General features: G+C 45.4%; 1 protein-coding gene across 2 annotated transcripts; it reads right to left on the bottom strand.

The window, feature by feature from the left end:
- On the bottom strand, positions 1-26,325 carry CRISPLD2 (cysteine rich secretory protein LCCL domain containing 2). Of its 2 annotated transcripts, none has more exons than XM_015874107.3 (15): positions 26,170-26,325; positions 21,863-22,185; positions 16,851-16,969; positions 15,046-15,178; positions 14,827-14,942; positions 13,400-13,500; positions 12,117-12,275; positions 11,141-11,201; positions 10,474-10,540; positions 9,434-9,564; positions 9,236-9,279; positions 9,042-9,114; positions 8,594-8,669; positions 5,074-5,207; positions 1-3,409 (listed from the first exon to the last, which is right to left on the bottom strand). In XM_015874107.3, the coding sequence occupies exons 2-15, from the start codon at positions 22,103-22,105 to the stop codon at positions 3,355-3,357; spliced, it is 1,512 nt and encodes a 503-aa protein (XP_015729593.2). In that variant the 5' UTR covers positions 22,106-22,185; positions 26,170-26,325; the 3' UTR covers positions 1-3,354. The 2 variants fall into 2 exon arrangements, with proteins under 2 accessions (XP_015729593.2, XP_085408005.1); XM_085551879.1 differs by lacking the exon at positions 1-3,409 and adding an exon at positions 3,789-3,943.
- Between the last annotated feature and the right edge of the window lie 1,566 nt (positions 26,326-27,891).

The following is a 27,891-nucleotide window of genomic DNA, read 5'->3' as shown; positions in this document are numbered from 1 at the left end:
TTCATTTTGGGGGAGGTTTTATTTCACAAATAATTCAGAAATAAAAAGAAAATGGGGGGGGGGGGGGGGGGGAAGGGAGAGGGAACAGATATTTTACAATTCCGTATTTAGAAAAAAATATATATATAGTTTATAAACAAACACACAGCCCCTCGAAAAACATGCAAAGGCACACCAAAATTTACAAGAAACTTTTATACATAGGAAGTAGTAAAATACATCATTTTTCATAGAAAAAAAAAAAAAAAGAAAGCAACTCTATGAACTGGCCCTAAATACGTAGACTGCACAACTGACCCAAGTACGCGATTAGAGGCTCTTCAACCATCTGTTGGCTGAATGACTGCTGATGACTTAAAATGAAGAAGTTAATGGAGCTAGCAGACCTGAGTGCACCCTGGCATCTGGGTTAGCTAGAACAACCACACAGCATCAGCTTTGCCATGGGTTTAACCAGATGCTTCAGAACGGCTGCACCCAGGTGCTTCAAGTTGGCATGTGCTTACTAATCTGCTGAGCAAGGGTCTAAGGAGGAACGTGTCTGGAGAAGTAAAGACCTGCTGTGTCTTTAAGCTGCATAGAAATATATTAGGCTAAGAAACATTTTGGTATTAGAAGTAAAATCGGTAAATATTTGGCTAAAAACTGGTACTGTCCCACCTATAGGTGAATAGTTAGCACACGTGATTACGAGTGATATATCATTACTGTCTTGGAGGACCTGATCGCACCTAATTCTGGTGGAGGTATGTTTAAATTAATAGCACCCAGGACCTCAAATAATATTTGCGTAGTAAAGTCACAATTTCTCTTTTGTACAACAAATACAAAAATAAACAGACAGACTTAAATTAAGACCAGTTTCTAAAAACCCAAACCAGTTGGCTGAAGATAAAAATATGCAACTTTAACTTGAATTAAGCATTTTAGGATATTTCTGTTGGAATGATAATTCCTACCTTTCTCCTTTTCCATCAGGTAGATGCATCCCAAGCTATCTGGATTTGTATGTGCTCTACATTAATCCTCTAGGCTTTTCTCCAACAGCCCTCACATTTATTTCCACCATTTTACAGCATACACAATTGTCACGGACAACATATTAGAGGCGGGATCCTATGTTGGTTTTGAGGCATTTTATGTGCTCTTGCAATCTGCATGAAGTCAGTGGGAAGGAGGCCCCTGGACACCTAATGTCATCTCTTACAACTTCCACTTCAGTCAATAGCACAGTGGCTGCCATTTGGCCTTTGCTGGTTGTAGATTCATGCTGCAGCATTTAATGGGCTTGAGCTAGACTGCATACAGCACAATTAGTCACAGTGGGCATGAACAGGGAAGCCTTATCTCACTGCCAAGATCTCAAATGCTTCCAATCAGCAGTTTTTCTATGATATGTTCCAGCTGTCTTTAACACCATTTTACCTACTGAGAAAATACAGGTGTTACTTTTTCCCATCTAAAGCTGTACATCTTGGAAGACAACACCATAGAAACAGAGGCGAAACAGTCATTTCTCCGTATCTCCCCAAAGGTAGGTTTGCTGTGCAGCATGTTTGGAGACAACACAAGGCAGTTCCAACTTCATATTTTATGAGAGGTCAGATTTCACAGAGAAAGAAATCCCAACAGAGAGACAAATTGAGTGATAAATGTAATTTCTTTGCCGATTTCACGGCGTTTGCTCAATTTAAGAAGCGTTTAATTTTTGGCCTGTGTTTTGAAACAGCTTGAAGACATGGCTTTTAGATCTTTCTAGATTAAACTGAACACAGCCCGAGCCTAAGAATGACTAGGAGACATCTGCCAAGTAGCGTGAAGTACTTCCCAATTTGTTATGCAATACTACAGTCAAGTTAGCAAGCAGAGAGACTCTCTGTTTACAACCACTGAAGACCTAAAGTTTATGTTGCCTTCTCACGAGCAACGAGTTTACTGGATTTTGTGCATCAAAAGACAACCAGCCTTGTGTTTACTCCAAGCCTAAAATAAATTTCCTATCTGAAGCAAAGAATACTCTCCAGCCTTAAAGATTAGCTCAAGACAGGCTTTCTTGGCTCTGAAATGCATTTGGATGCGTGTTCAGACATCAGTAATAAAACATTAAATAATGTCATGAAAATATCTATGGGTTTTGCAAAACAGCATCATGGATGTTAAACGCTCAAGGGTACAGCATTAACACTGAAAGGTGGGATCTATCATTGTCAAAAACAGTGTAAAAAAAACCTCATCCATCCCAACTTCTGTCATACCTTTAAAGTCTCAGAACTGCACACAGAACAACAAAGAGCTTCACAAAGGTAAAGTGAACATGCTTCCTACGGATGCAACCATTCCTAGCAAAAATAAGATTAACTTATTATCTCTACTCTACTACTACAGATAAAACAACCAGCACTGCTGTATAAATACGCTGCATTTAACTGAAATTTTATTGTAAATGGCATGTTATATAATATGAGATGTGCCAGCACAGGAGCCCCAGTTCACTGACTTCTCATGGGTTACCAGACTTGCAAAGTACCTGCAAATGTTTGACCAGCAAACATTAAACCTGCTGTTGCAATTATGGGGTGGCCTCATTTTCTGCAGCAAGGGTCTCTGCCACCATCTCATGCCCCACTCCAGTGCCCAGAAATCCCCGAAGTCTGGTCGACAGAAACATCCTCTCCCCCTCCATACAACTTGGCCAAGTGCAACACTGCAGCAGCCAACGTGGCGGCACCGATGCATCGCACCTCATTAGGAAAATACCAAATGCTCTCTTCTTTTGCACACGAATCACCAAACATACACAAATCTCAATCTACTCAGTCGCAGCCCAATCTCTCCCCAGAAGATGCAGCTTTTAAGACAGTTTCTCATCTCAGAAGGCCCAGCGCTTGGACAGTCTCTCACTTCTGAGTCCCTAAATTATCATGTCCATCAGAGAAGATGCTTTGCACTCCATAAAAGGCATCCAGGGCCAGGTCGAGATCCCTATGGCTGCTATACATTGAGCCACTGCAGTTCTGTGCAGCACACCTCGCTCTTAAATTGAAAGTAAGAACAGTTTATCATTGCTGAATGCCCCTAGAGGAAAAAAAAACAACAACGCAAAACAAAAAGATACAACGCTGAATGGTGCGATGAGATGCAAACAGCTGAGTCAGAACCCGGTGTCTATTTCTTTTTTCTTTTTTTTTTTCCTTCCTTTTTCTTTTTTTTTTTTTTTTTTCCTTTAATTTTCTAATTCCCTGAAAGAGATTGGCAAGGAGGGTATGTTCGGAGCTGATGCCGTCAGAGGAGCCTTCCTGTCTCTGGAGATCAGCGGAGCGCTCTCCTGAAGAAACTTGCACCTTCCCTAGGGATCTACTGCTTCACAGCAAAAATTCGGAAAGCATTTCCATCTGCAGGACTCCTCAAGCTGAAAATTAAAATAAAATAAAATGTATAAAATGCTGGCATGGTAATACAGGACCTGTGGCGCAAAAGACCTGCAGTCACCTCTGAATTTCTTTGTGGTACACTGATTCAGTCCCAGCAGGAGCTGCTGCAGGGACACCCTTCTAGACAAAGGGTGAGAAAGAAGAGGCAGAAATCTATCTGCTCACAACTGCTTCATGCTTCCAGCAAAAAAACGACATTCAAATGCCCACACATATATCACATATAGACACATATCTTTACCAAAGCTTATGTCCAACATCCTGAAGTACCAAGTTCTCACCTTGATCTTTGAAATGATTCCAACACCCTGTGGGTTTCACAGCATGGAGGTGCTCCTTACTGCTGACTGGAAATAACACTTTCTATATCTTCATACTCATCCCTACTGCTAGAGCATCTTTGGTTTCCCTCACCTCCCAAATCAGCACCTGGTGCTCACATGATGCGTCACTGCTAGAGGGAGAGTCTATTCTTAGCTTTGCCAGAGCTTTTCATGCAAGCAAGAAGTTCTCTGTTAGTAGAAAAGATAAGGAAAAGAAGAACAAAGGTAGAAAAAGACTCGTCATAACAGTAGGTTTTGTGATGTAAATGCAAGCTGAAAGCAAATCTGCCAGACTGCAGATCTGATGATCAAAACGCTGATCCTGGTAGCTAAGCTCTTATTTCATGTCTAACACTTTCCTGTCTTTGCTTTTCCGTTTTGTTCTTTCCTGAGATGCTCCATAGCATTTGAAGATATTCATTGCTGGAATAAAAATATCAAACTTGTTTGGATTACTTATGGTTAATAAAAGAGGAATCACACAGAACAGACAGAGCCATGCTAGTAGTGACCAAAACCCAAAGCAGTAATGGTTATGTTTACAAAGACAGGGAAATCACACCAATATGTGAAAAAGCACATCACAAACTGAGCCAGAAACAGGAAATTATAAAGGACTGTAAGAGTTAAAGTGGCATCGCTGTGATCTCTCTGGAGGTGCAGTTTTAGAGGCACTGATCTGCCATTTTTCACCCAAACACTAGAATAAGCCATGAAAAATTACAAGGGTGGAAAATCCATTTTCTAAACCTGTCTGATCATCTCTGTAGAGGTTAATTTACTCATTGTTCTCATGGTGATAATTAAGGAAAGTAATTAACAAGTAGAAACACATCCCATAAACCAGAGTTCAATGGAAATCTTAGTCAGTCTTAAAGCATTACCCAGACTGCAGAAACACCTGTGTTTATCTTTTAGATAAACAAGTTTGGGTACTTTCTTCTTTAGAATTTACCTCCTACGCATTGTCCAATACTAACTGCTGGACTAATTACAAAAGCGAATCTTAATGATATACACATACAACAAAATGCATTAACAGTGTTTCACCCCTAAATAAATTGCTTATTGTATATAATTTTGCAGTATTTCACACCCTTCACACTGATCTGAGAGCAGTCTTTCACTCGTGGAAGGTGAGAGCAGGACAACACGCCCTATTTGCTTGAAATATCTTGATATTCACAGTGATGCTGTTAAGTCGTGTTTCCACCCCACCAGCCTTGCTAGCCATTACCTGCTGACTTTGACATAAAATTGAATGTACAATCCAATACACAATTGAGACTAAGGGAAAAGAGCAAAGAAAAATGTCCCACCTCTCCGACTGGACTCCATTCTTGAAGGAGCCGACGTAACTTTTCTTCTTTTCTACAGGCATCACGTCCACAAAACCACCTTCTTCATCCGCAATGACTCCGGCGTGCACTGCACTTTTGCAGATACTGGAGCTCTGAAAAACATGCCAGCGTTTTCACTTACAAAACATCCTTGTTTTACATCTGGAGTTACACCTTCCTCATCAGCATCACGAATAAGAGGAGAACAAAAAAGAGTGGAGCCAAAAAGCCATGAAACGATTCTGTCATTCTTAGGGATGGTCATGGACCAGATGTTGTGGGCACATTGTAAGCCCAGATCTCAAACGCAGAAGTAAAATGGCTGCAAGAAAATCCAGCACTGCTGCAGAGGACAAACAGCTGTTCCTGCAGCAGAGCTGTGCCTGGGACACTGTCCAGGGCCAAAGCTGACTCAAGGGCAGATTTCCAGCCAGTGACTTTTTTTGTCTGCATCAGAGAAACCACAGTGGTGAGACCTCTTTGCTATTGACCAGCTACCTTGGCAGAGCTTATTCACCAGGTCTCTTGAAAAGCAGACACTCATCCTTCAATAAGCTAAATGACCTCAAATTATCCAAGAGAGTTCATATCCTTCTTTCTAGGAAAGACAGAATGGCTGTACCCACAGAGTGGTGTAGGCCCTGGGTAGCTGGATAGCCCCATTAGTTGGGTAGCCCATTGCCCCACAAGGCTACACTGAGCTCAGGGGGATGTTAATACTTCTGAAAAGATTAAGATTTCCCCATTGCTCTGTTCTCCTCAATGTGCAGAGTCAGAAGAGTAGGAGGAACACCAAACATGAAAAAAAGATGACTAAGTTCCCAAAGCATCCAGGAAACAGAGCAAAAGCAGAGGAGGTTTAGGCATAGTTTAAACTTGGCCATCAGCTCTCTAAAGGATTTAGATACAGCAAGCTGGAGACATGACAAACAAAAATCAGCTTTGCAAAGGGAACTGCAGCAGGTGAAAATCCCAACCCCATAAACTCCCTGATGGCTAAAAACCAAACTACCACAAAACCAGTGCCAAGGAGAAACGTTCCCATCACTTACGTACAATACAGATCGTTCCTTCTTGCAGCCATATATGGCAGGTTTGCCTTGTCCCCTATATATTTATCACTTTGGATCGCCTATCTCCTGGCTGCTCCCCGAGTTTTGAGTGCCAATTTGGTATTTTACTTCTATAAATGGGCAAGGGAGCAAGAGAACACTCTGTTTAGAAGATATGCTGCAAATTCGCCCAAGTATGCAGTGGGAAATCTGCAAATCTAAAATTGGCTCATAAAATTAAGCTGTCCTGAATCAATTTGCAACACTGTCCACTGGGAGACATCCTAAACGATGTACTTCTGTTTTTTTCCAGGACTTGCTGTTCTGCTGCTTGCTCAAAGCTTTGACCAGAAGGGCTTTTTACTGCCTTCCCAAATCCTCCTCTTATCACTCTGTTGGATCACTGCCCTTTTCCATCCCTGTCCAAGCTTTGCTTTGATGCACTGCACACAGAGCTTTTGGAAGATGAGTCATTACGAGGATAAAGGCCTTTCCTCTCAAACCAGAAGTACAACAACGCACAGACAACGCAATGACTTTCCATGGCGTGGCCCCTTTACGTCTGCACCAGCACCGTGCAGGTCCCTTGGGATGCTCTGAGAGCTTTTCCCGCTGAAGTGGACTCTGAAGCATACACCATAAAATGACAATACTTCTTTATAGTGGGTCATTAGACTGAGCCTGGGACTTCACTCATAATTTCCTCATTAGTGGGACTGGTTTAATCATTAAGTTCCTATCTCTAGAGGGTTGAGCCTCCCTACTTGGTTTGTATGGGTGATAAACGTCTCCCTTTGTTATGTAAGTGATCGATTCTCCAGCTAATTGCCACAGAGTTGTGGATAAAGGGCCTTATCACAAGAGCAGAGAGATGTTTTCCCTCCCAGATCCATAAGGCTCCTGGGTAGAGATTGAGGAGATGCTGCACTCCAGAGTCAGGTGGAATGACAAGTGACAGTGTCTTCCAGAAAGTGAAAGCTCTTATACAGCCCTGATAAAGCTCCCACCCAGCTCACCATCTGCTTTAATTACATCTCAGTCAGGGCTGGGGTTAATTCACAGCATCCCCTCCTGAAAAGCATCCTGCACTGTCTGTGCTCAGTGGCAAAAGGCCTTGCCCAAATTCTTTCTCTAGACAGCTTTCCATCCTGAGCATTTATCAGCATCCATCCCTCCCCCTTTTTGCAATATACCTTTCACACCACTCTCAAATTCCTCTCCTTTCTCCTATTTCTCCTACATCCACAACACACTATGAGCACAGGAGCCCAGAAAAAAGTTAACCTTAAAGGAGTGACCAAATAGATTTTCTTTTCCTTTTTTTCTTTTTAATCCTTTCCCAAATCATGGTCCATGACCCAGTTTATGAATCCCCAAGGGGATGGTAGGAAATGGAGTTTGGGCTTCATTGAAGGCCTGTAATCCTTTTGCGTCAGTACAGATCAGGATGAAATGCCTGGATGCTGGTCCTCACCTAAAACCCTGTCATTGTGGGCCCTGTTCAGGGGTAATCTGAGGTAGTGAAAGAAAGAGAAAACTATTTCCCATTTCCTGCAGGCCAAAGCACGTAAAGGAGGGGTAGGGGCAGCAGCTGTACAATGGATTTCCATGTGAGCAAAACAGGTTGTGCAGCTTGAGTAAAATTTAAAAAACACATGTAAAAATCACCTTCTCGACAGATTTCCCCTAATTTACTGTATGATTTCCATAGGAAATACTTCTCAGGAGTGTGCACAGCTCCACGCTGGCCCCACATAAGGAGTGTAGGAGCTCATTGGGACCCCAAAGCACATACTCCTAAGGCCAGACACCAGCCTGGGAGAGCTGGCGTTTCCAAAGGCAATCTTCAGCAGGAAAAAAAAGGAGGCACCCGCAGATGGAAAAATGTTGAAACCCAGTTTTTAGAGGCCTAATATTAAGAGATTTCAAGAAAATGACTCTCTGCCTCGTTTTAGCATCAAGTCTCTGCTCATCCCCACGATCAGAGTTTAGAAAAACAAACCAATAAAACCAACTTGCATGCTTTCTTTCCACTGCTCCGCGCTGCGTTCTGACTACTCAAAAACACTGTTCAGCTCCCAGAAAGAGGACAGGAGGGGGAAGATGGGCTATTTTTGCCAACAACACAGCGTGGCTGTGTATGTAGGGTATATAATACAAGCCCTATGGTATTTATCTGTAGGTCTCTAAACACTTCAGTAAGACAAGACAAACACTACCACCAATTCACATCCATCACTCCCCAGCGGTTAAATGACTCATCAAATCCTAAAACAAGTCATCGACAAACATTGGAAGGGATCCCCAAGCTTTTCTGGTGCCATTTCATCCTTCATGCACATTGACCTTATGCCCACACCGTGATAACCACCACAAGTTTCATTGCAGAGCGACCCCTCCTCAGACATCGCATTACACAGGGCCATCAAGGAAAGAAGCATACTCACATCTGCATAAATGTTTGTGCCAAACACCGGTGCCCAGTAGGATGGCTCGTCTTTACAGTGGGCTGGACAATAAATCCTAGAAAACAATTTATTCAGATTTATTCCCCACGTCAAGGCTCAACAGGAAAGAAAGCTGCATTCTTAGGAGATTTCAAGTGCCTGCATCTGGTCTGCAGGTGGCAACAGTGAATCTAATTATTGGCTCCCCTCAGATGACTTCTGGTAGATAGCGCATAGCTTCAAATAGAAGCAGTGAAAGAGGGATTCGTCTTCCATGGCATTTTATTATAATTCGCAGACCCTTCCCAACTCATCTGGCCAGAAAACCTCTATTGCTGTTGGGTCTCAGATTGGGGATCTCAGCAGCCCTGCTCCCCCAACCACCAATCCTTCTCCCAAGCAGGGCGGGTTGCAATGGAACACAGACTTGCTCACAGCACACACTTACCTCGGGCAATGGGTAGTAGGCTTTTTGAACTGGCACAGCTCAGCTACTGTGGTGTAGCAATCCAATGTCTGTGCTGTGGGAATAAAAACAGAGAGGTAAAATCACTAGGCCTAGTAGCTGAATCAAAATTATGATTCTTTAAAGGAGGAAGATTTGCTCAAAAAAGCAACAAACTTGACAAACTCCATACTTACTTGTGACTTTGGAAACCATGAATGCATTGGAAGGTTTATTTTTCCTGCAAAACAAGCAGGGAAAAGAAAAGAAAGCGTATTTAGAAATACACAAAATAAATTTACTTAAATCACTGTGAATATAAACAAGTAACAAAGACAACTGAACATTTGCTTCTATTGAAAGCAAATACAAAAACTTGTTCCCAAAGGTGATACCTGAAAGACTCCACACCGTTCCTGGTAGACTTCACAAAGGCTGGCGTCCTCCCTTTCCTTGTAATATCAACCAGTCCTCCCTTGTTGTCCAGGATGCCATAGTGAATTGCAGCCCGACATATGCTTGATGACTGAGAGGAGCACAGCAAATAAGATATGAAATAAATCTCATTCACAGAGCAGCACTGATGAACCACTGTGCAAAACATGAAGAAACAAAACCACCAAAGAACCAAATGGAAAATAACCTGATACAACACTTTGGAATCTGGTTGTTAAATGTTACTCTCCTGACACAACCTTATTCTTTTCTTATTATTACTATTATTTAAGCACAGTTTGGTTGAATGACAAAACATTTTTAAGTAAAAAAAAACATACACTGAGATATAATTTAGAAGAAAAGCATCACTGGAAATTCTCTACCAGCATGAAATCTTTCCAGTTCTCAACAGAACATTCAAACTCAAGATATTTCTGCTAAAACCAATTGCAGGAGGAGGATATCTGCAATCACAGAAGCTGCAGGGCAAAAATATATCATGTAGTCATACACCAATGGCAAGAATGGGGAAAGCAACCATGCTATGCACAAATAGCTTTATCTGCAACCTTCCTTCACTCCAAAAGTAGTTTTGATGGGAAGGAAGTGCTAGCTCAAGATCCAGATCATCCCAATGTATTTCATTGTTTTGGTGTTTGTAGTGTGAAGATTCTGTTCAGACTGACCATACTAAAGAGGAGACACTTGTAAGAGCTGCCTAGTGATCCCTATCCATCACTTCCCATGGGCTTTATTGTACATTGAGGGCATTTATGACAGAATCAAGATGGGAATCACTTTGCCTTTCCATGCTGCTTCTTTTTTTCCATCACTAAGATGAGGAAAATGCAGATAGTCTTTATTAACACCCAATTATAGCACCACAACTGGAGAGTACGAAAAGCCAAATTACACTAAAATCATTGGCGTTTCACATGTCTGTTATTACCACCGACTTCCCACAAATTACATCTATAATCTTTTAAAAAGTACTTACACTCTCATAATAAAATGTTCCAAAGACCTTTCCCTTACTGTACAAGCAGCCAGCTGGGCACAGATACCTAGTGAAGATATATATCTTTGAGGATGGCGAGAAAACAATTCAAGAAAAACAGACTTTGACTCTACTTCATTTAATAGTCATTCCATTCATTTCACGTAACTCTTCCATTTAAAAAACAAGATTGCAAAATAACTACTTTTTAGAACAGTTTTCTCCACCCTCCTTAAAAAAACCCGACCAATATTTAGATTCTGTGGATTTGGTTTTTCTCCAAGTGATAAACTGTCCCATTCTTTACAGAAACCTTAACCAGAAGTTCTTGACTGCCTGGGAGGGGACGAGCCATGAATTATTGGTCTGGCTTGGACAGCAGCAGAGCACACAAGAAAGGTTTAGAAGTGACTCTGCCAACATTTATTAAGTGATTTTGGACACCTGGAACTGTGTGGGTCGTGATGGCTGCATAAAAAACTGAGTCACTTTGCAGCTAGGCTTGGCTGAGGGCTTTATATTAATGAAAAATAAAGGCTTTTTTCAAAGAGATGTATTTAGTTACAAGGATAAACACAGTATAGACTGTGTCTTTTTTGCAAGGACCTCAACATTTTTAGCCCATTTTTTCCTGCGCTGCTCCAAAAGGTATCAGTAAAAACACTACCTGTTGCACGTTGAACCTCTGCATTTGTCTCTCATCTTGGTCTCACAGGTAATGACTTGTGCTGAGGAAGAAAAAAAAAACCAAAAATTCAAATTAAAAACAAATAACAACAAAAAAAAAACCCACAAACACAGTACAAATTACAAATAGTGTGTTGTAAGAGGAAAGAGACCACCACATCCCTGCTTTGGGCACCAGGCACCTTTCCCAAAGGTCTTTGGTGCAGTGAGGTTAAATCTTAGTGCACACCAAGCAGCCTGGAGCTGTTGGTGCCTCTTGATCTATTCGCCCCAGACAAGTGTTTTGGGGAGTATTAACAACAAAGAAACATTTGACAGCCAAAGGCTCTGATTTACAGCCTGAAGTCTGCAGACAGTACTTCTCCATTTAATAACAGACTCATGAGATGCTGATGGGTAAACTTGAAAAGGAAGCATTTGCTTGCCTCACCTTGTTTTCTAAGTACTACCAACAGCACATATCACTGCAGAAATCATAGAATGGCTTGGGTTAAAAGGCACCTCAAAGATCATCTGGCCCCAACCCCTGCCACAAAAGGTCTTTACAAGCAAGAAATAGAAAGGAACCAAACTAAAATCCCCCAGAAAACTGCAAAAAGGGTAAATGGAGAATAGAAATAATTTTAAATGGAGAATGAAATCAGTGCCTCCTATATTGACTGCTGATACGAAGACTTTTGGTTCATCAATACTTGCTTTAGATGCTCCATCCCTGAAGGTGTGCAGGGCTGGGTTGGATGGGGCTATGTGCAATCTGAGGTGTCTGATTTAGTGGTTGGCAATCCAGCCCATGTCAGGGATCAGAGCTGGATGGTCTCTGAGGTCCCTTCGAACCCAATCATTCTGTGGTTCAGGGATCCTTCAAGAACAGATAGGTATTGCACACTGATGTGCAGGTGGCTTTTCAAAGTTTTGCTGCCTACTCCTGAAAGATCAAAAGCAAGAAGCCGCCTTACTCATGTAGGAGTTGGAGGTGGTTTTCTTGGGCTTGATGGTTTTGCTGGGCTCATTCTCTGGAGGATGGAACCACACAGGCTTGTGCTCCGAGAGCTGTGGGGTCTCCACTTCGTTGGTCTCATCTGTCTCGGTGATGTAAGGGTCTTCATAACGATAATCTTGTTAAAAAGGAGAAAATATTAAAAATCCTTGCAGTGTTCACATCAAGTGGGAAATCAGATTTCTCTATCAAAATGGTGCTTCAACCAGTTCTCCTGCTCCTGTGTAGCTCTTGTCAAGTCCCAGTTCAGTTGTCCATGGTGCCTCTATCGCTCTGAGCCCCCACCCCCCATAGTGTCCCCATCCTTCACAGCCTCCCACTGCATAACCAACCACCTGTTGTTGCAGCCCAGCAGAAGGATTTGAGAAATAAAGCCAGAAGAATTCATTTCGCTTGGCCACTCCTCTGCAAAACTTTATACTGTTTTCATCCTCAGCAATGAGGAAGAGGACGATGCAAAGGAATGGATGATGAGAAGCTCCCAACACAGCACTGACATGACCCATTGCAGTTCCCATCTGAACCCCGAGGACTTCCCCCATCCCCAGGTAGAAAGAGATCAATGCAGCAAAATAACTCTCTGCTTTGGGTAAGCCTCCAAGGAGCTGCCAGCTTCTAAAATCCCAGCTCCTCGTGAAGCAAAACACATGGCAAGGGAAAAAAAAAAAGCCCTTGATGCATGACCCCAGAAAATCCCGTATGCTCTGAGAGCAGCGCTGCTTCACTGGAGATTTCCCAGCAGCAATAATATTTGTCACTCCGTGTCTATCGACCACTATTCCGACAGAGCTCCTCCTCAACTCCCAGAGACACGAATTGCTGTGTTTGATTTGCAGCCGTGAAAACCAAAGTGAGGAAAAAAAAAAGTAGAAAAAAGAAAGAAGGAGGAATCGCTCGTCCCTGGCCAGGATCTGCCCACCCACATCGCCTCCAGTAAGCGCTGGAGGAACATTCCCTTCCCAAACAAACCCTGTGAGGATGGGAGCGCTTCTACCCACAGCCTGCCAGCCCCAAGCCCTGCCCCAGCTCCCAGCCAAACCCACGCAGCTCCTCCATGCTGCGATCACTCACATTTTCACATTGAATCTGGACAAATCAGAGCCTTTCAGCTGGTAATTTACCACTACACCATGATGCCTTGTTATTGAGGGGGGGTAATTAAAAGCCATGACTGCTCCTAATGAAATGTTTCCAGGTGAAAGCTGGCTCATGCACAGCACCCTGACCCCCAGCCCCACGTACCTTTGTAACAGAGGTTGTTCTGGCAGCTGCCCCCATAGCTTGGGGGGCACTCAGAGCAGGGGCGGCCGTTCTTGTATGGGGCTTCTCCGATCCAGTTGCCTCTGCAAGCAAAGGAGCAATGCATGTCCATCAGATAAGCCCCCCCAAGCCCCACATTCCTCAGCCACTGGCACTAAGGGTGTGGGGAAAATGGATGTTTCTGTTCTTCACGCACAGGTAAGTGTGGAAAAGACAGATTGTCCTCTTTTCCATCCAACACTTGCTTTCAGCAATCCTGTCCATCCAAGATCCCAATCTCCCATCATCATCTGCAGCCCCTATGCAGCAGCACAGGCCAGGTAGGTGCACAGCTCCTGCCACTGAGGAGCAGTCTTCCTCATTTCACCTTCAAGACGATGATTTTAGGGGTTTCCTTAAATGAGCAGTGTGAAATATCACCTTTACATTAAACTTCACTGTGAATACTGTGATTCAGTAAGCAGATGCAGCTCAGTGGATTACTGCATTTTCTCAAGGAAGAACCCAATAACTGAAGCCCTCCTTGGCCCTCTCTGTTGCAAGCATCATGGGGTTGAGGAGGTTAATGGAGCCAGAGCTCAGCCCGTGGCTCCGAACCCTTTGGTTATTGCTCTTTCAGTCGTCTCCACCTATAAGGCTAGACGAGGACAATGAACACAGATGCCAGAGAGAAGAGATTAAGCAGAAACGGCAGAAAGAGAGTATTTTTCCATCCAGCAGGATGGTGTGCAGAGGAGCCCAGCTTGCAATGGGAATTCTGCAGGAGACAACGGGATTCCATGTGAGGAACAGGTTGCTAGATCCCACCAAACTGCCCAGCAGCGTCAGTAGCCAACCTGGGGAGGGGGTTTCAGCAGCACACCCACAGGCACTGCCTGGCTTGTGCTGCGAGCTCTGGCTGCCAGCCCTATACTCACACACCTTTTATCTCAGCATCATTCTGCCCTATGACTTCCTGTGGCTCTGAGCCATACATAACAATTTCCCTATTTCTTTTTCTTTCTTTTATTTTTTGCTGAGTTTTAAACTGTAAGCGATCCTACTGTTCCTTCTGTAGCTGGGGCACAGAGGCTGCTGCTGGAAGGGCGGGCAGCAGCGTTAATCAGCCCCATCCCTTCCAGCTGCTGAGCCTCGCCTGGCAGCACGCTCCACTCCAACCTCGCCATCTCCTGCTCTCCTTGCCATGGCAGCAACATCAAAGCTCCAGCCTGGCCCCGGCCCCTCCTTCACTTTTCCAGGCAACGCTCAGCAGTGTTGAACCAGCTCCGTGCTGCAGTCTAAAGTAAAAATTTAAAGCCACAACCACCAGTCTAGACTGCCTGAAATCTCTTCCCCAGATCCTGGGCTAGTTAAGTAACCTGCCAGCACAGGGTCTGGGAAAGCAGCAGAGCCCAGCCCATCCGCCTTACTTGGGTGAGTAGTTGCAGACCAGGTAGATGGCATTCTCCCAGATCTCTCCCCAGACATTCATCTGCTTGCAGACGTTCACGGCACAGCCAATCTTGTTTGTGGTGGCCCAGACTATCTGCAAGGACAACGTGCTTACTGAGAATGAGCAAGCCATGGGCACGTGTTGCAGTGATACAGGATGCAGAGGGGATGCAGGGATACAAACACGCCTCTTTTACCTGGGTGTAATGCGTGCACATGGGGCCTGTGCATTTATCTGGGCACCACGGGTTGCACTCATGTGGGTACGGGTATGAGTAATCCTTGACTTCATCATACCAGGATTGGACATGGAAAGCAGGAGAGCGATACCTGGAGGAGCAAAACACAGGCATGGCTGAGAACACCCACCCCTCAAGTTATCACCAACCCCTCTGTCATCCAACAGCACTTGTGCGCTCCTGGCTTATTGCAATGCAGCTTCTCAGTTTTTAACACAAGCTTTCTCAAGGCAAGTTTGTCTCAGTTAGAAGGTGTTGCTTAAAAAACTCCGTAACATGGCCGAAGGGTCAGAAAAAAAATCTCACTGAAAACGTTAAAGATGATTTCTTCCCCAAAATTCACAGCTCGGTCTGACTTTCTGTATTATTTATAGGCTTGACATGTCCCTCAAACACCGCTGACCTGAGATGTCCCCCTGCCTTTTCCACCCAACTACATAAAACTTCTCATTTGGCAGAAATCTGTGTTTTGAAAGTAAACAGAAGGGAAGGTTTGCCAAACAGCTTCACCCATACCCACCATGTACCTACTTCACCACCAGGCCACTTGCTAAATCTGGATGTCCATTAGCAGTCCCTACTGTAAGACCTTTGACAGAAAGCAAGCTTTTCCTACTCCCATCACACTGAGGGGTAGTGCAGTGCACCTGGGGCTCCCCACCTTATTGCAGCTATTTCTCTATGCAGCAAACTCCTGTAAGTGCTGCACGTACTCGGTGCAAACTCTGCACAAAGCTTTGCAATCTGAGGCAGCGCTGGCGTTGCTTGTGCTGCTCAGGAGAACGTGAATGGTGTTAAAACTATCTGGAGAAATGTGTTGGCATTTTGCATGCTACGTACACAATGAGCAAGCAGAGCAATCTGCAAATTCTGTCTCAAAGGAGAAGAGCATTTCAAACACTTTTTATTGCTTTCATCAGCTCACACGAAGCAGCAGGCGGCCAGCAATACAAATGATATCATTACCAACTGTAGTTTGCTCTTCCAGCCAACTCTTCATTAAAAATCATTCATTAGAAGTATTTTAAAAACATGAACCTCGTGATGTCATTCAGCGAATACTTTCCGAATTCTATTTTACAGAAGAGGAAATCAAGGCAATCAAGTTATGGCCCGTTCCTGAAAGCACTGAGATAAATCTGATTTCTTTTTCCTCACAGTGATTGCAGTGGGAGCAAGATTGGATCTACCACCATCAATAACCCATGGCCATCTCGAGTGTTTGTAGGACAGCCAAGAACAGCCTTTTCTTTTGATTTTGTTTCCAGTGGATTAACCACTCAACTTTTCAATCATTATTTAATTCTGCCAACACAAACGAGCCTGATTTTTTTTTTGTATCAGGCCAATTTCACACCAGCAAATTTCCATTACTTTCAATCAAGTTGTACCTGATCTACAATAGCATAACTTGTTGATACAGTAAAGTTTCCATACACATATGAGATGTTTGCTTTACAAAGTAGGCTTAGCTTATAAAGACTTAATGACAGGGGCATAACAATAAGCAAATTTCACAATAGGATGAAGAAGCAAATCCCTTTGGAAGTCTTAACTTCATCTTTCCCAGCTGGATTAGCGAGTCTAGATTGAAAACCTTCCCCAGGAAGATGAAAAAAAAAAACAAAGGTGCAAAGTGGTTTCAATAAGGACAAATTAAGAGCTGAGCAAATATTTATGGGAAATATGGCACGAGAAAAAAGATTTAGATGAGTTCTCAAGCAGCAGCAGTGGCTACTAGTGGGGAGCTTCTCAGCTCTTACCTGCCCCAGTGAACTGCCAGGTTCTGTCCAATGGATCTGATGAGGGCACTGGGTCCATGGTCCCAGATGCACTGCTGAGCCCAGGCGTGGGCTGATCTTTCTAGCTCATCGTCCCAGGTCTACGGGAAGAGGGGAGGGAAAAGAACAGGTCAGTTCATCCTCTTAAGGTTGTTAGATTGAGGGAGTCAACCAGCAGCAATGAGTGGAGAAAGCGAGACTGAAGTACAGCTCATCCCTGGTGCCCAGCCTTGCCTGGTCATTTCAATGATGTACTCATACCTAAGAACACGTTTCTAAAGACATCTCCCTGCCACAGAAGCACGGGGCTCTACAGGACCTGTTACTCTTCCTGCTCGATGACATGCTCCTTAGGAAGTACTCTGCATAAGTCAACGTAACAAATAGCTCTGGCAAGACCTCAAGAACTCATCTAGACAATCCACCCTAAAATACAGCAAGACATTCTTGGCGCATCGTTTTCTAGCCCAGTCAAAAAATATAGAAATAAATAACCAGACGTTATAGTGTTTTCCTTGTGGCACCTATATTTGACATCTGCAAGACTTACAACACAAGGAAGTGCCTCAGTGTATGATTTTTTCACCTGTTGTCCATAACATCAGGACATTTCCTTACTCTCTCACCCCCTGGAAATCCAAACAGTGAATGTGCTCCTGCTCCCCACTACGGACACACCTCTAAGCAAAGGATAAGCACATAACTGCTGTGCAAGCACAGGGCTGAGCCTCTTGCTTCTATCTCCTCCTCCCCAAGTAACTGCTGAGCCAACTGATAGACACAGCCAAACTCAGAGGTGGCAAAATCCCAACACTTCTAAGCCAGAATTACCCTCATTAAAACCAGCATCAGGTTAGAAGTGACTCAGACGTCACTGAGTATCACCCAGTTACACGCCAAATGAGAGCTCAGATGCTATCCAACAGCAAACACGAAAGCAGACTTCACTATCCAGGAGTGCATTTGTTTTAAAGGCCAGACTTGATGGATCCAGTAGACAATGCTCTGAATTCATTGTGTGATCTCTGACAGCTGCTCTATTCAAAGCGGTCCTAGGAGGATAATTTGTCGGGATTAAAACATTATTGCACATTCCTACAAATAAAACCAAAATGAAGAGAGACCATTCAGCTCCAGGGCCAGATTGCAGCCCCTTCAGATGCTGCAACCAGCTGATCCTTCCCAGTTCTACCTTCTGCATGAGAAAAGCAACTTCTTATCACAGCCATATTAAGGGAGATAACAGAAACCACTTGGAAGGCATTTAGACTAACATTTGAAGAATATTGAGTGTTTATATCAAGCAAGTATTGAACATAGTCTTGAGCAGCTCCAGCTGGGATGGGGAGTGATAGGAAACTGCATGTCACCTGGAGCTTGGTGTGTCTACACCAACTGCAGAAGGTAAAGATGAGCTCAGTGAACCAAGCTAACAGCCCACACCTCTGAGAAGAGCTTATCTTTAAGCCTCCTCAGCAAACTGAATTCCAGCAACATCCAGAGCTGCTCTGAGCTCAGCAGCTTGGCTTTGAACTGAGCAGTGGCCAAGCAAATTCTGCAAAACCCCGTATGGACGTAGCTCCAACAGCGGGAATGAAACCATTTTCCATCTCAGCCCTCCAACTCCTTGAAGGTGTATGGGATCTGACCCACCGCATCCACATTTCCAAGCCTCTGTTCAGAGCAGACTATTGCAATTGTGCCCAGACACACAGCCTTTTGTGGTCTCCCACTTTGTGCAACAGGCAATGGCCGGCCACAGTCCGCCTTCCCATCCAACACACAAGCCACAGAAACTCTCCCAAGACGTTACGCGCTGCTGGGACTTCAGACTTTCTAGCAGAGCACTGTTCCCTGCAGCCTCAAAGGCAGAGGCATTCCAAGTCTCCTAATTTAATGCAGAGACGTTATGAGCAATAGACTATTAAATGGAAATTGATGTGAACACATGTTACATCTTCCTTTGATGCCTATGGATGGAATAAATGAGGTTGGACAAAAGACACTCAACAGGCAATCGGGAGCAAGCTACGTTTTTGCATGGCTTTGTGCTTGGTGAGTAGAGAAGCTCATTTCTGCAGGCGTCAGATTACAAAGCCATCCCATTTAAATTAGAGCTGTTATTTGCCTATTTCTTCTCAGACGTGAATGCGGTCAGAAGTCTGGAATAATTTCAGAGCAATAAACATTAAAAAAAAAGAAGAGGGAGATTTCAGACTTTCCCAGCTACTCTTGCAAGAATTCTTTATGCTGATATTCAAAGCAGTATCTGTAAGACTGCATTCAAATTCTCCCCTTTTCTGTTGAGGCTTTTTGCTATTAGACCATTCAGATCACAAGCAGCTCCCTTGTTTGGAAGACGCCCACCCAGCCCATTGCGCTGACTTCTCAAGCAGGGGTTTCCAAGAGCCTGTTGGTACACAAGATTCCGAGTGATTTAGCACATGGACTCTCCTACTTACTCCTGCAGATCTGAAGCTGACTTCAACATCTGGTATGCACTCTACATGTAAAAATATATATACACTGCATTCACATCTTATAATGCAATAATCCTGTAATGCAATTAAAAGCCTCTACCCTACTGTTAAGAGGAAGAATGGATACCTTATACACAAAGAACTCCTTTTCTTTCAGCAGTCTGTACTGAGAACAATTTTGTTTTAACCATCGGTCTTTGGGCATCCACAAGAGGAAAGATTTCTGCCTTTCATCACTGCTAAAAGCCATCTGAAAAGGTCAGGGTGTATTAGGAACTGTTGTGTTCTTTCTACTCTGGGTTCATTAACAAGGAGTTTGCTGCGGTCCTGGCTCCTGCTCACCACTCTTACATACTCCAAAGCCACAATGGAAGTGTTGCTCATAGAGCTGCTGTAGGGTTTGAGCAACTACACTGGGAAGATAAACACTGCTCACGCCTGGCCTATGACAAAGTCTGTATTTCAGTTTCCACCAATGCTGAATGTATGTGTTGGCTTCTAATTAACTATACAAACCCAGCAGCAAAACTGTTTCTTTCTCCACTCCTTCCCTCCACTTTACCTTTATCCCATATACATATGCAGTAACTCTTTTGATCCTTGGGTAAGTCATGGGACTTATACTGTACATTGCTTTCTTACTAACAGCCTCCTCTGACTGAAGCTCGCACAGTAGCAGATAAATATGTCTTGTTCCTGGCTTATATTAGCTCCCTTTGTCACTTAAATGCATCAGATACAGAACTGGGACGTTCACAAAGCAGTGTTTGAAGGCTGATGGCCAGGAACACGTTCTACTTCGTTATCCACAAATTAGCACAGCACGTTGCCTGTAATGCTCCACACCGGCTCCAAAGGGTAAGAGAAAAGTTTATATACAGTGCTAAAGACAGACCATCCTCTTAAACAAGTCCAAATGAGAAATGTCCTACGCAGAACAAAGGATTAAAGTGAAATTCACGTTCAGAATGCGCGCTGCATTTCCAAGTAACGTTGGGTAAACACAACAACATGAAAGACTGATTATAGCCTTTCCAAGGAGCACCGTCGTATACTCAGCTTCTTTCTTCGCAGCATATAGGGCCCTTTCATTTGCCCTCAATCGGCCATAAAGCCACTAGAAAAGCACACTGAGCAAAGACAAACATAAAAGCGCAACCGCGCTGCGAGCGTAAATAGCAGTCGGCCAGTGGGCTGTCCGCAACTGCAAATCTCTCAGATCCTCCGAGCCAACCAAAACACGCTTGGCTTTCTCATGCCTCGTGTTTACTCTCTGGAAATTAATCAAATCACCTCTTCTCTGGCAGCATCCTTCAAGGCTGCCTGCTGGAGGATGGGCACCCGCTGAGGAGGAGAGGCACAAGGCAGCGGTTCTTAGAAAGACATGTGATTTCTGACATGGGATGGAGCACCAGCGGTGCGACCACTCAGGGGAAGCCACTGAAGAACAATCATCCTTCCCTACTGCCCTCTGCTCGCTCTTCTCTTCTCCTTCCCCCTACAGTCACTGCAGGGAGAATTTTCCATTTGCAGTATTCATTTCAGCACAGCTGGCAAGCGACTTCACATTACGAGCGCTATTCCTTCTACCCTTTTAAACGCGGTCTTAACAAATCATTACTCATCCAATCTGTCAGCAGGAGCACATGGCTGAAGTCAGGCTAGCTTCAGTCATAACTATATTTGCACAAAAAAATTATTTGCCTACATCATTTTCTGGCCCCACAATATTTGGAGGGCTTGTCTAAAATAGCTCAAAGTAGGGTCCCTGGCATCAGGTGAGAACAAACTATTCATCTGAATTGTTGACGGTAAAGGCATGTTTCATACCAATTACTTCTAAGTTCTCCCTCTGAAGTGGGAGAATCCACTGACCAAACTTTTATTTTGGTTTCTTGAGCTACAGAAAGCCAATAGTGCTGACCCATCCACCTCTGAGCTCCCTAGAACCATGCCAACCAACTTCCAGGGACCGAGCTCTGCAGATGGTGCCACATAGGAATCACAGAAAGGAACAATCAGAGGGATTGGGTTGGAAGGGACCTCTAAGATCATATCCCTTCAGCACTGCTGGCCCAAGGGCTGAGCAAATCCCCAGCAGTGTCATGGACATGCCATCCCAGAACACCAGTCACAACGATATGAAAGCTTTAACAGGGAAAACACGGGTTAAATAGTAGGGAAAAATTCATGCTTTTATGACATTAAGGTAATGGAAGAACCTGCTGAGGCAAGCTGTGGAATTGCCATCACTGGAGATGTGTCCAGGGCTGGGCCAGACGTTAGTTTATGAATAATGGAACCAGTCCTGAAACTATGCAGTGGATGGACAAGATGACCCTATTGCTGCCTGTTCCAAGCAAAACAACCCAATGATCTAAAGCATCACTCACTCTGGAATGAAGCAGCTCCAGGAAACCTCTTGAGAAAAGCTAACTTCAGAGGAAATCCTGCACCTCTTGCACTACGACCAAAATAGTAGAAATAAAGCTAGGCATGAGAAGCTGTACTCACCATGTATTCCATATTGGATGCTGATGGATACACTTGACCTCTTAATTTATTGTGGAGCATCAATATCTCCTGTCGGTCTGAAAACAAAATGGCTCTCTTGGATCTGGAATGAGCTTCCCCATCCTGATATTTGCTCAAAATGCTCTCCAGGTGACTCGAGTTGGGCAAGATAAAGCAGTGGGCTGCATTTGCCAGGAGCAGAACACATCCAAGAGGCAGGATCCAAGGCAGGGCAGGATCCATGGTTCCTTTACAGCAGGCAAGATTAGAATGAAGGCAGCAGAAGAGTTTTCTTTCAGGGTCTCCGGTGGCTCAGCACAGATCTGGATGTAGGGGAGAAACAGGCAGTGAGAACAGAAGATCTTGGTATGATTCCCAATGAGGAAAGCCACGCAACACTGATTGTTGTTTGAAGAAGATGCATAAAGTGTTACTGCTCTGCTCAAGGGCCAGTAGAACTGAGCACCACCACAAGTGATGGGAATTCAGTTTATTTCCCCAGTGATGCTGGGTTGGTAGCATTGCTTGGGAAGCACGTGGGCACAGTGCTGGGTGCTTATCCATCAAAGGCACTCGGGTACACCCAGCAAAGCCCAGAACAACCCCATCTGTGACCCTCTGCAGATGCAAAAAGGAGATGACTGAAGCTATTTCCCCCGAGAACAGTTGTTAGAGAGGAGAACAGATCTGAATAAAAGGGAAAGCATAATTCCCAGCGAGGCAGATCGCCGAGGTCAGAGAGCAGCGGGAGCTATTTGGAGGCCCCGCTCTGCCAAGAGACCGCAGCCAAGCAGCTGCCAGACTCCATGCAAGTGGCTGTTTATGTGAAATGTCATCGTAACGCCGAATGCTCACAGTTCCTGCTAGCAAATGACGCACCCGGGGTGCTCACTGACGCTGCCACAGTGTATTACGGCAGGTGGGAGCATGGCCAGTGGGTGATTTTATGACGAGGAGGAAAGCAGATGGAGCACCCAGCCTCTCCTGAGCAGGAGATTAGGCATTTCTAGGGCTGACCTGCGCAGTTTGAAGGCTGTGTTTCATTCCCATCCCCTTCTGGCAAGATGCTGGATCTGTGAGCCTCCACCTGCTATTTCCCAAGAATTCCTCCCTTCCTCTCCCTCCCCAAACTCTGTCTAATGAACCTTGCGCAGCTCGGCTGGCCTTATTCAGATCACAGGCAGTTCAGGGAAGGGAACATAGGCTACTGTATGGCTCTGTGGCCTCCTTAGGAGGGGATGTAGGAGCCTCCAGAATAGAGTTAGAATCATGAAATCATTAGGCTGGAAAAGACCTCTAAGATCACGTAATCCAACCCCAACCCACCCCCACCATGCCCATTAACCATGTCTTTTAATGCCACCTCTCCACACTGAATGCCTCCCAGGATGATGATGCACCACTTCTCTGGGCAGTCTATGCCAATCCTCACCGCTCTGAGAATAAACTTCTCCAAATATCCAAACCTTATTGCCTCTTATGGACAGTAAGTACCCGTGCAGACAGTGAGAGCACAGTGTCCCTCTCCTTTAGCCTAAAGTTTAGAAGAAAGCTTCTCCATCTCCACCCTTTACATCAGGATTTGGCTTTGATAGCACTGTTACAAGCAAGTTGAGAGCGTACCCAGATAATCAGGAGCAATCGGAAAAGCTTCAGCCTGGTGCCACGGGGTTGAACACAGTTCCAAATCCCCTCTTCCTCAGAACCTACAGCATCCACAAAACAGAGCAGCCAACACAACGGTGCTTTGCTCAGGTGGAAAAACTCTATAGCCATCGAGAAGCCCTGAAAATATGCAGGACAACTACACAAAAGAGCAGAAGTCCCTGTTCAGGGCTTTTGACTGTAATAAGGCAGAATGAAAACCAGCTGCTGTCAGCTTGCCTGCAGGCAGAGCATTAAGCCCTTGCCACGGTAGAACAACATAGGAATACATTTACTAAGTTTAGGTAACAGCTGCTCACTGTTTCCTGCAGAGTGAGCCCAACACACGCTCCTTGTCCCCAGGCACATTTAAAGGCTGGGATGTTCGGTGGCCTGGGGGCAACCCCAACTTTAAACTCATTTCTATCCCAGCCTTGAGTGCTCCTTCCCCTGACTTTCTAACAGCGGGGCAGAGGAGCAGTCGCTTTGCTAGACTGTCTGACCCAAATCCCAGCAACAGTTCCTACTTTGAGGCACTTCCCTAAGAGTTTAAAAATAGATGCTCTGTCACCACCGTTTACAATGCAGCCATTTAGGACTGAAGGTTTTCCCTGCAGCCTGCCCTGTAGGTAGAGCAGGAGGGAACAGACAGCCAACATAGGCTGCCGTCATACCCCTTCATTTGGCCAAGTGCCCTCAGCTAAACAGGAGCCCAAACCCACCACCCATCTAAGGTGAACACTGAACTTACAGAAAGGGCAGCCTGGAAAACCAGCTGCTGCCCCATTGCAGAGCCCCAGGGCCAAGCCAATGCGGCTGGGATTGACTGGAGCTCTGCAATAAATGGTGCATTATTCCTGGTGATGTCCTTCCCTGTATCTTGCTTTGCATCTCCCTAAAACTGGGTCATTTGAGCAGTGTTATTCACATTGGGTGTTGAAGCCAATTCCCATGCTTTGGCTGCAGGTGAAGAGCAGGGGACATCCAAGGGAAGGGTGAGGTGATGGAAGCAAAGAGAATCACGGGATAATAAAGGTTTTAAAAGACCCCTGAGATCCTCTAAGTCCAATCCTAACCCACACCACCATGCCCACTGACCACATCCCTCGTTGCCACAACTCCATGGTTCTGAAACACCCCAGAGATGGTGATCCACCACTCCCTGGGCAGCGAGTGCCAATGCCCAACCACTCTTTTGGATCAGAAATTTTTCCCAGTATCCAACCAGAAAGAGCCCCCATGGCAAAGGTTAACTGAAAGCAGCAGAGAGATGCTCACATTTCAGCTCTTATTGAGTTCAGATGTTCATCTGCTCAACCCCTCCCCAACAGCTTCATGTCCAGGTGCAACCAAACACTGGTCCATGTGTCAAAGCTCAGCCAGCCCAGTGCTGGGGCACAGCCTCCAGTCTGCACTAGGAACTCCTCATTAGGGAAGATGGAAAGCATGTTGCCTTTGGGATGAGATTTGACATTTTTCAGGGAGAACGTTCAGCTGACAGTCAGCTGAGCGAGGCTCTGCTGTTATTTTCAAGGTTTTTGGGAGCAGCGTTATGCAGCCTCCCTTTAACTGCACCAGGCTCCTGATGCTGGTGCCAGGCACACATCTGGGAGTGCTCAGAAACGGGTGAGTCGGCAGAAAGCAGCTCCCAACTACTTTGCAAGGCATGTCTGAGCTGGGACAGCAGGAGCTTCTGCTGGGCTCCGAGGAAGCGAAAAAGCAGCACCGGACTTTGGAAAAGAGTATTTATAGAAAGCTATTTCCCCAGCTCAGGGCTGGAGCTGCATGTCACAGGGAGCAGAGGAGCTGGGGGCTGGCAGCAGCGTTGCCTTCTGCCTTTCATTACGTCCTTGCTTCACCCTCGCACAGCTATTGATCTTCAGCTGCCTCCTGGGGAGCACACAAGCGGGCTCTGCTCCTCCATATGGAAAACATCTGCATCCAAAGCATCCCGAGAGCTGGGAGTGATGTGTGCAACAGGCTGATGCTGCAGGGAAACACACGTGCTAGCACCAAAAGCAGCAAAGCAGTGGGGAGCCCACCCAGGGTCAAACTGATGGCTGTGCAAAGAACTTAAGTGAGAAAGCCACAGTGGCATCAGAATAACCCAGCTAGGAAGGGTCCCATAAGGGTCACTGAGTCCAACTCCTAATATGCTTCATGCAGGAACTGAGATGCACACATTTAATGCTTTACAGAACAGCCCTGGCTTCAAAAGAAGAGGGGGATGACAAGTTCTTTGGATTCAGCATCCTCAAGGCCACATGGAAACATCTGGCGCTGCCATTGCAGTCCACTCCCACAGAACCCAAGTGGGTGAGATTCTATGCAAAACCACATGAAAAACCCACTAGGAACAGACACACCATGTGACAACACCGTGCAATTCCTTCTAGATGGGACTTCAGAGCCACACAAAACTCCAGCTCCCTGGAGCAGAATGGATGTGACTATGAGCAGATAATTATTACAGCATCCCTTATGTCGGTCAGTTTTCCCCTCCACATGAGCCCTCCCCATTCATTAGGGATTCATGCACATCAGTCCTTCATCACCCTTTGCTAATCACACGCTCCGTTGGCTTTGTGGAGAAGTTACTCTGTGCCAACCCGGCTGCACCCCACTCACTCACCCCAAAGCACAGTTCAGAAGCTCGCACTCACCTCACCGAGTTCTCGGGAAGCAGTTGCTCCTCCAATCCTGCTGGTGGGAAACGAGTTATATAGCTGTAATCTTTCAGCCAGGAGGGGGAAAGGAAGCAGGCAGCTCGGGGAGGTGCGGGGATGTGAGGTCTCAGCTCAGCAGCAAGCACCAACTGCGGTCTCGCAGAGCTCCCCAGTGGTATTTATGCTCTCCAGGCAAAGAGGACAACTCCGGATCATCCCGTTTGGCAACCAGCCTGTAAAACAGAATGGAGAAAAAAAAAACTGGAGGAGCAAAGAGTGGAGGAGTGTCGCTCAGCGTCGCACCGCGGTTGGAAGACACTCATTGGGGCGAGGAAAATTAGGACCGTCCTCCCAAAGGCTGTAACACAACACCCAGCAAGAAGAGGAGGAGGAGGAGGAGGCAGCAGTGGTGCAGCAGCCCCATATAAAGCGGGTTACCCTCATTCTCTCTGCAGGCAGTTTGCAGGGCTGCTACCCAGCTCTCTGCCACGGGTGTTTGGTGGTGATGAGTTTGGAAAAAAAAACAAACACCCAAATTAGTTGGGTTTTTTTTTTGCATGGGACAGAAGCCAGCTACGTCCTCCTGCTGCTGGCTCAGCAATTCCCAGCGCTCCATGTGAAAAGCCCAGCGATGCCCCAGCCAGGCTGCATCCCTCCTTTTCTTCCCTAGTCAGGCATCTGTTGGGCAAAGGCAGATTTATAACCCTTTGAGGTCCATTCCCAAAGCTCACCCAGCACTGATGTTCCCTGCACACAAACACAGCAGGAACAGCAGGAACAAGTAAAGCATCTTGCAAGCTCACCTCTGCTGCAGGATGCCCCAAGAGCCCAGCACGATCCTTCCCTGCGGTGTCAGCCCCAAACGCACTGTTGAAATGTGGTTTTATATCCTGTGAAAGGAAATGACTGAGCAAGAGATCTTATTTTCTTTTTTTTCTTCTTTCCTTTTAATCAAACAGGAAAACAAAATGGTACCGTGAGTAACTGCATGAGTGCATCACAGCAGCATCACAGCCACCACAGCACCCAGTCCTTCCTGCATGGTCCTTGAGGGTAGAGATTATGGTGACACTTGGGCTGCTCGCTCTCTCAAAGGTTGAGATGCTGTCCCAACTGTGGGCCATTCTAAGGTTAAAATGGGGCTTTGCTTTGATACCTCTGCATCCTCTTGCTGCTCGCTCTTGCTGCTCCAGCAGTGCTGACTCATGGCCTCTGGAGGTGCTTCTCACCATGCTTGCCAGAAAGCTGAGCTGCTCATTTAACCTCTCACGTAGCAGCACACAAATTATTTCCAGCTCTCTCAGGAACGTGGCATTTTGTCATCTCCACAAACGTTCCTATTGGAAATTAGTCATAGAATCGTGAAGGCTGGAAAAGACCTCTGCTATCACCAAATCCAGCCCAACCCACCCCACCATGCCCACATCTCTCTGGCACCCCTCCATAGACAGTGACCCCATCACTCCCTGGGCAGCTGTGCCACTGAATCACTGCTCATCCAGAGAAAGAAATTGTTCCTAATATCCAACATGAACCTTTCCCAGTTTGAGGCCTTCCCAGTTCTCAACCATCCTATGTCAATTCTCCATTGCCCCACTGCCATGCAAATATCTGGTGTTTGATGTATTTTCTACCATACACCCATGCAGTTTCCCCATGCCCAGCGGTGTTCATGGATGAGCAGAGCTCCAAATGAGGCTTTCATTCATCCCATTTTGT

The sequence above is a fragment of the Coturnix japonica genome, chromosome 6, assembly GCF_054131305.1.
Source record: "Coturnix japonica strain WE chromosome 6, WE-NBRP24, whole genome shotgun sequence".
Classification (NCBI taxonomy): Eukaryota; Metazoa; Chordata; class Aves; order Galliformes; family Phasianidae; genus Coturnix; species Coturnix japonica.
Note: the sequence above shows the minus strand (reverse complement) of the source record. Positions and strands in the feature narration are given on the sequence as shown.

Coding starts and splice junctions, on each gene's coding strand:
- CRISPLD2 (XM_085551879.1), bottom strand. CDS start 22,105: ATGGATCCTGCCCTGCCTTGGATCCTGCCTCTTGGATGTGTTCTGCTC. Junction 10,541..11,140: donor AGAGGTTCAACGTGCAACAG/GTAGTGTTTTTA, acceptor TATCTTCACTAG/GTATCTGTGCCCAGCTGGCT. Junction 9,565..10,473: donor GAACATTTTATTATGAGAGT/GTAAGTACTTTT, acceptor TGCTCCTCTCAG/TCATCAAGCATATGTCGGGC.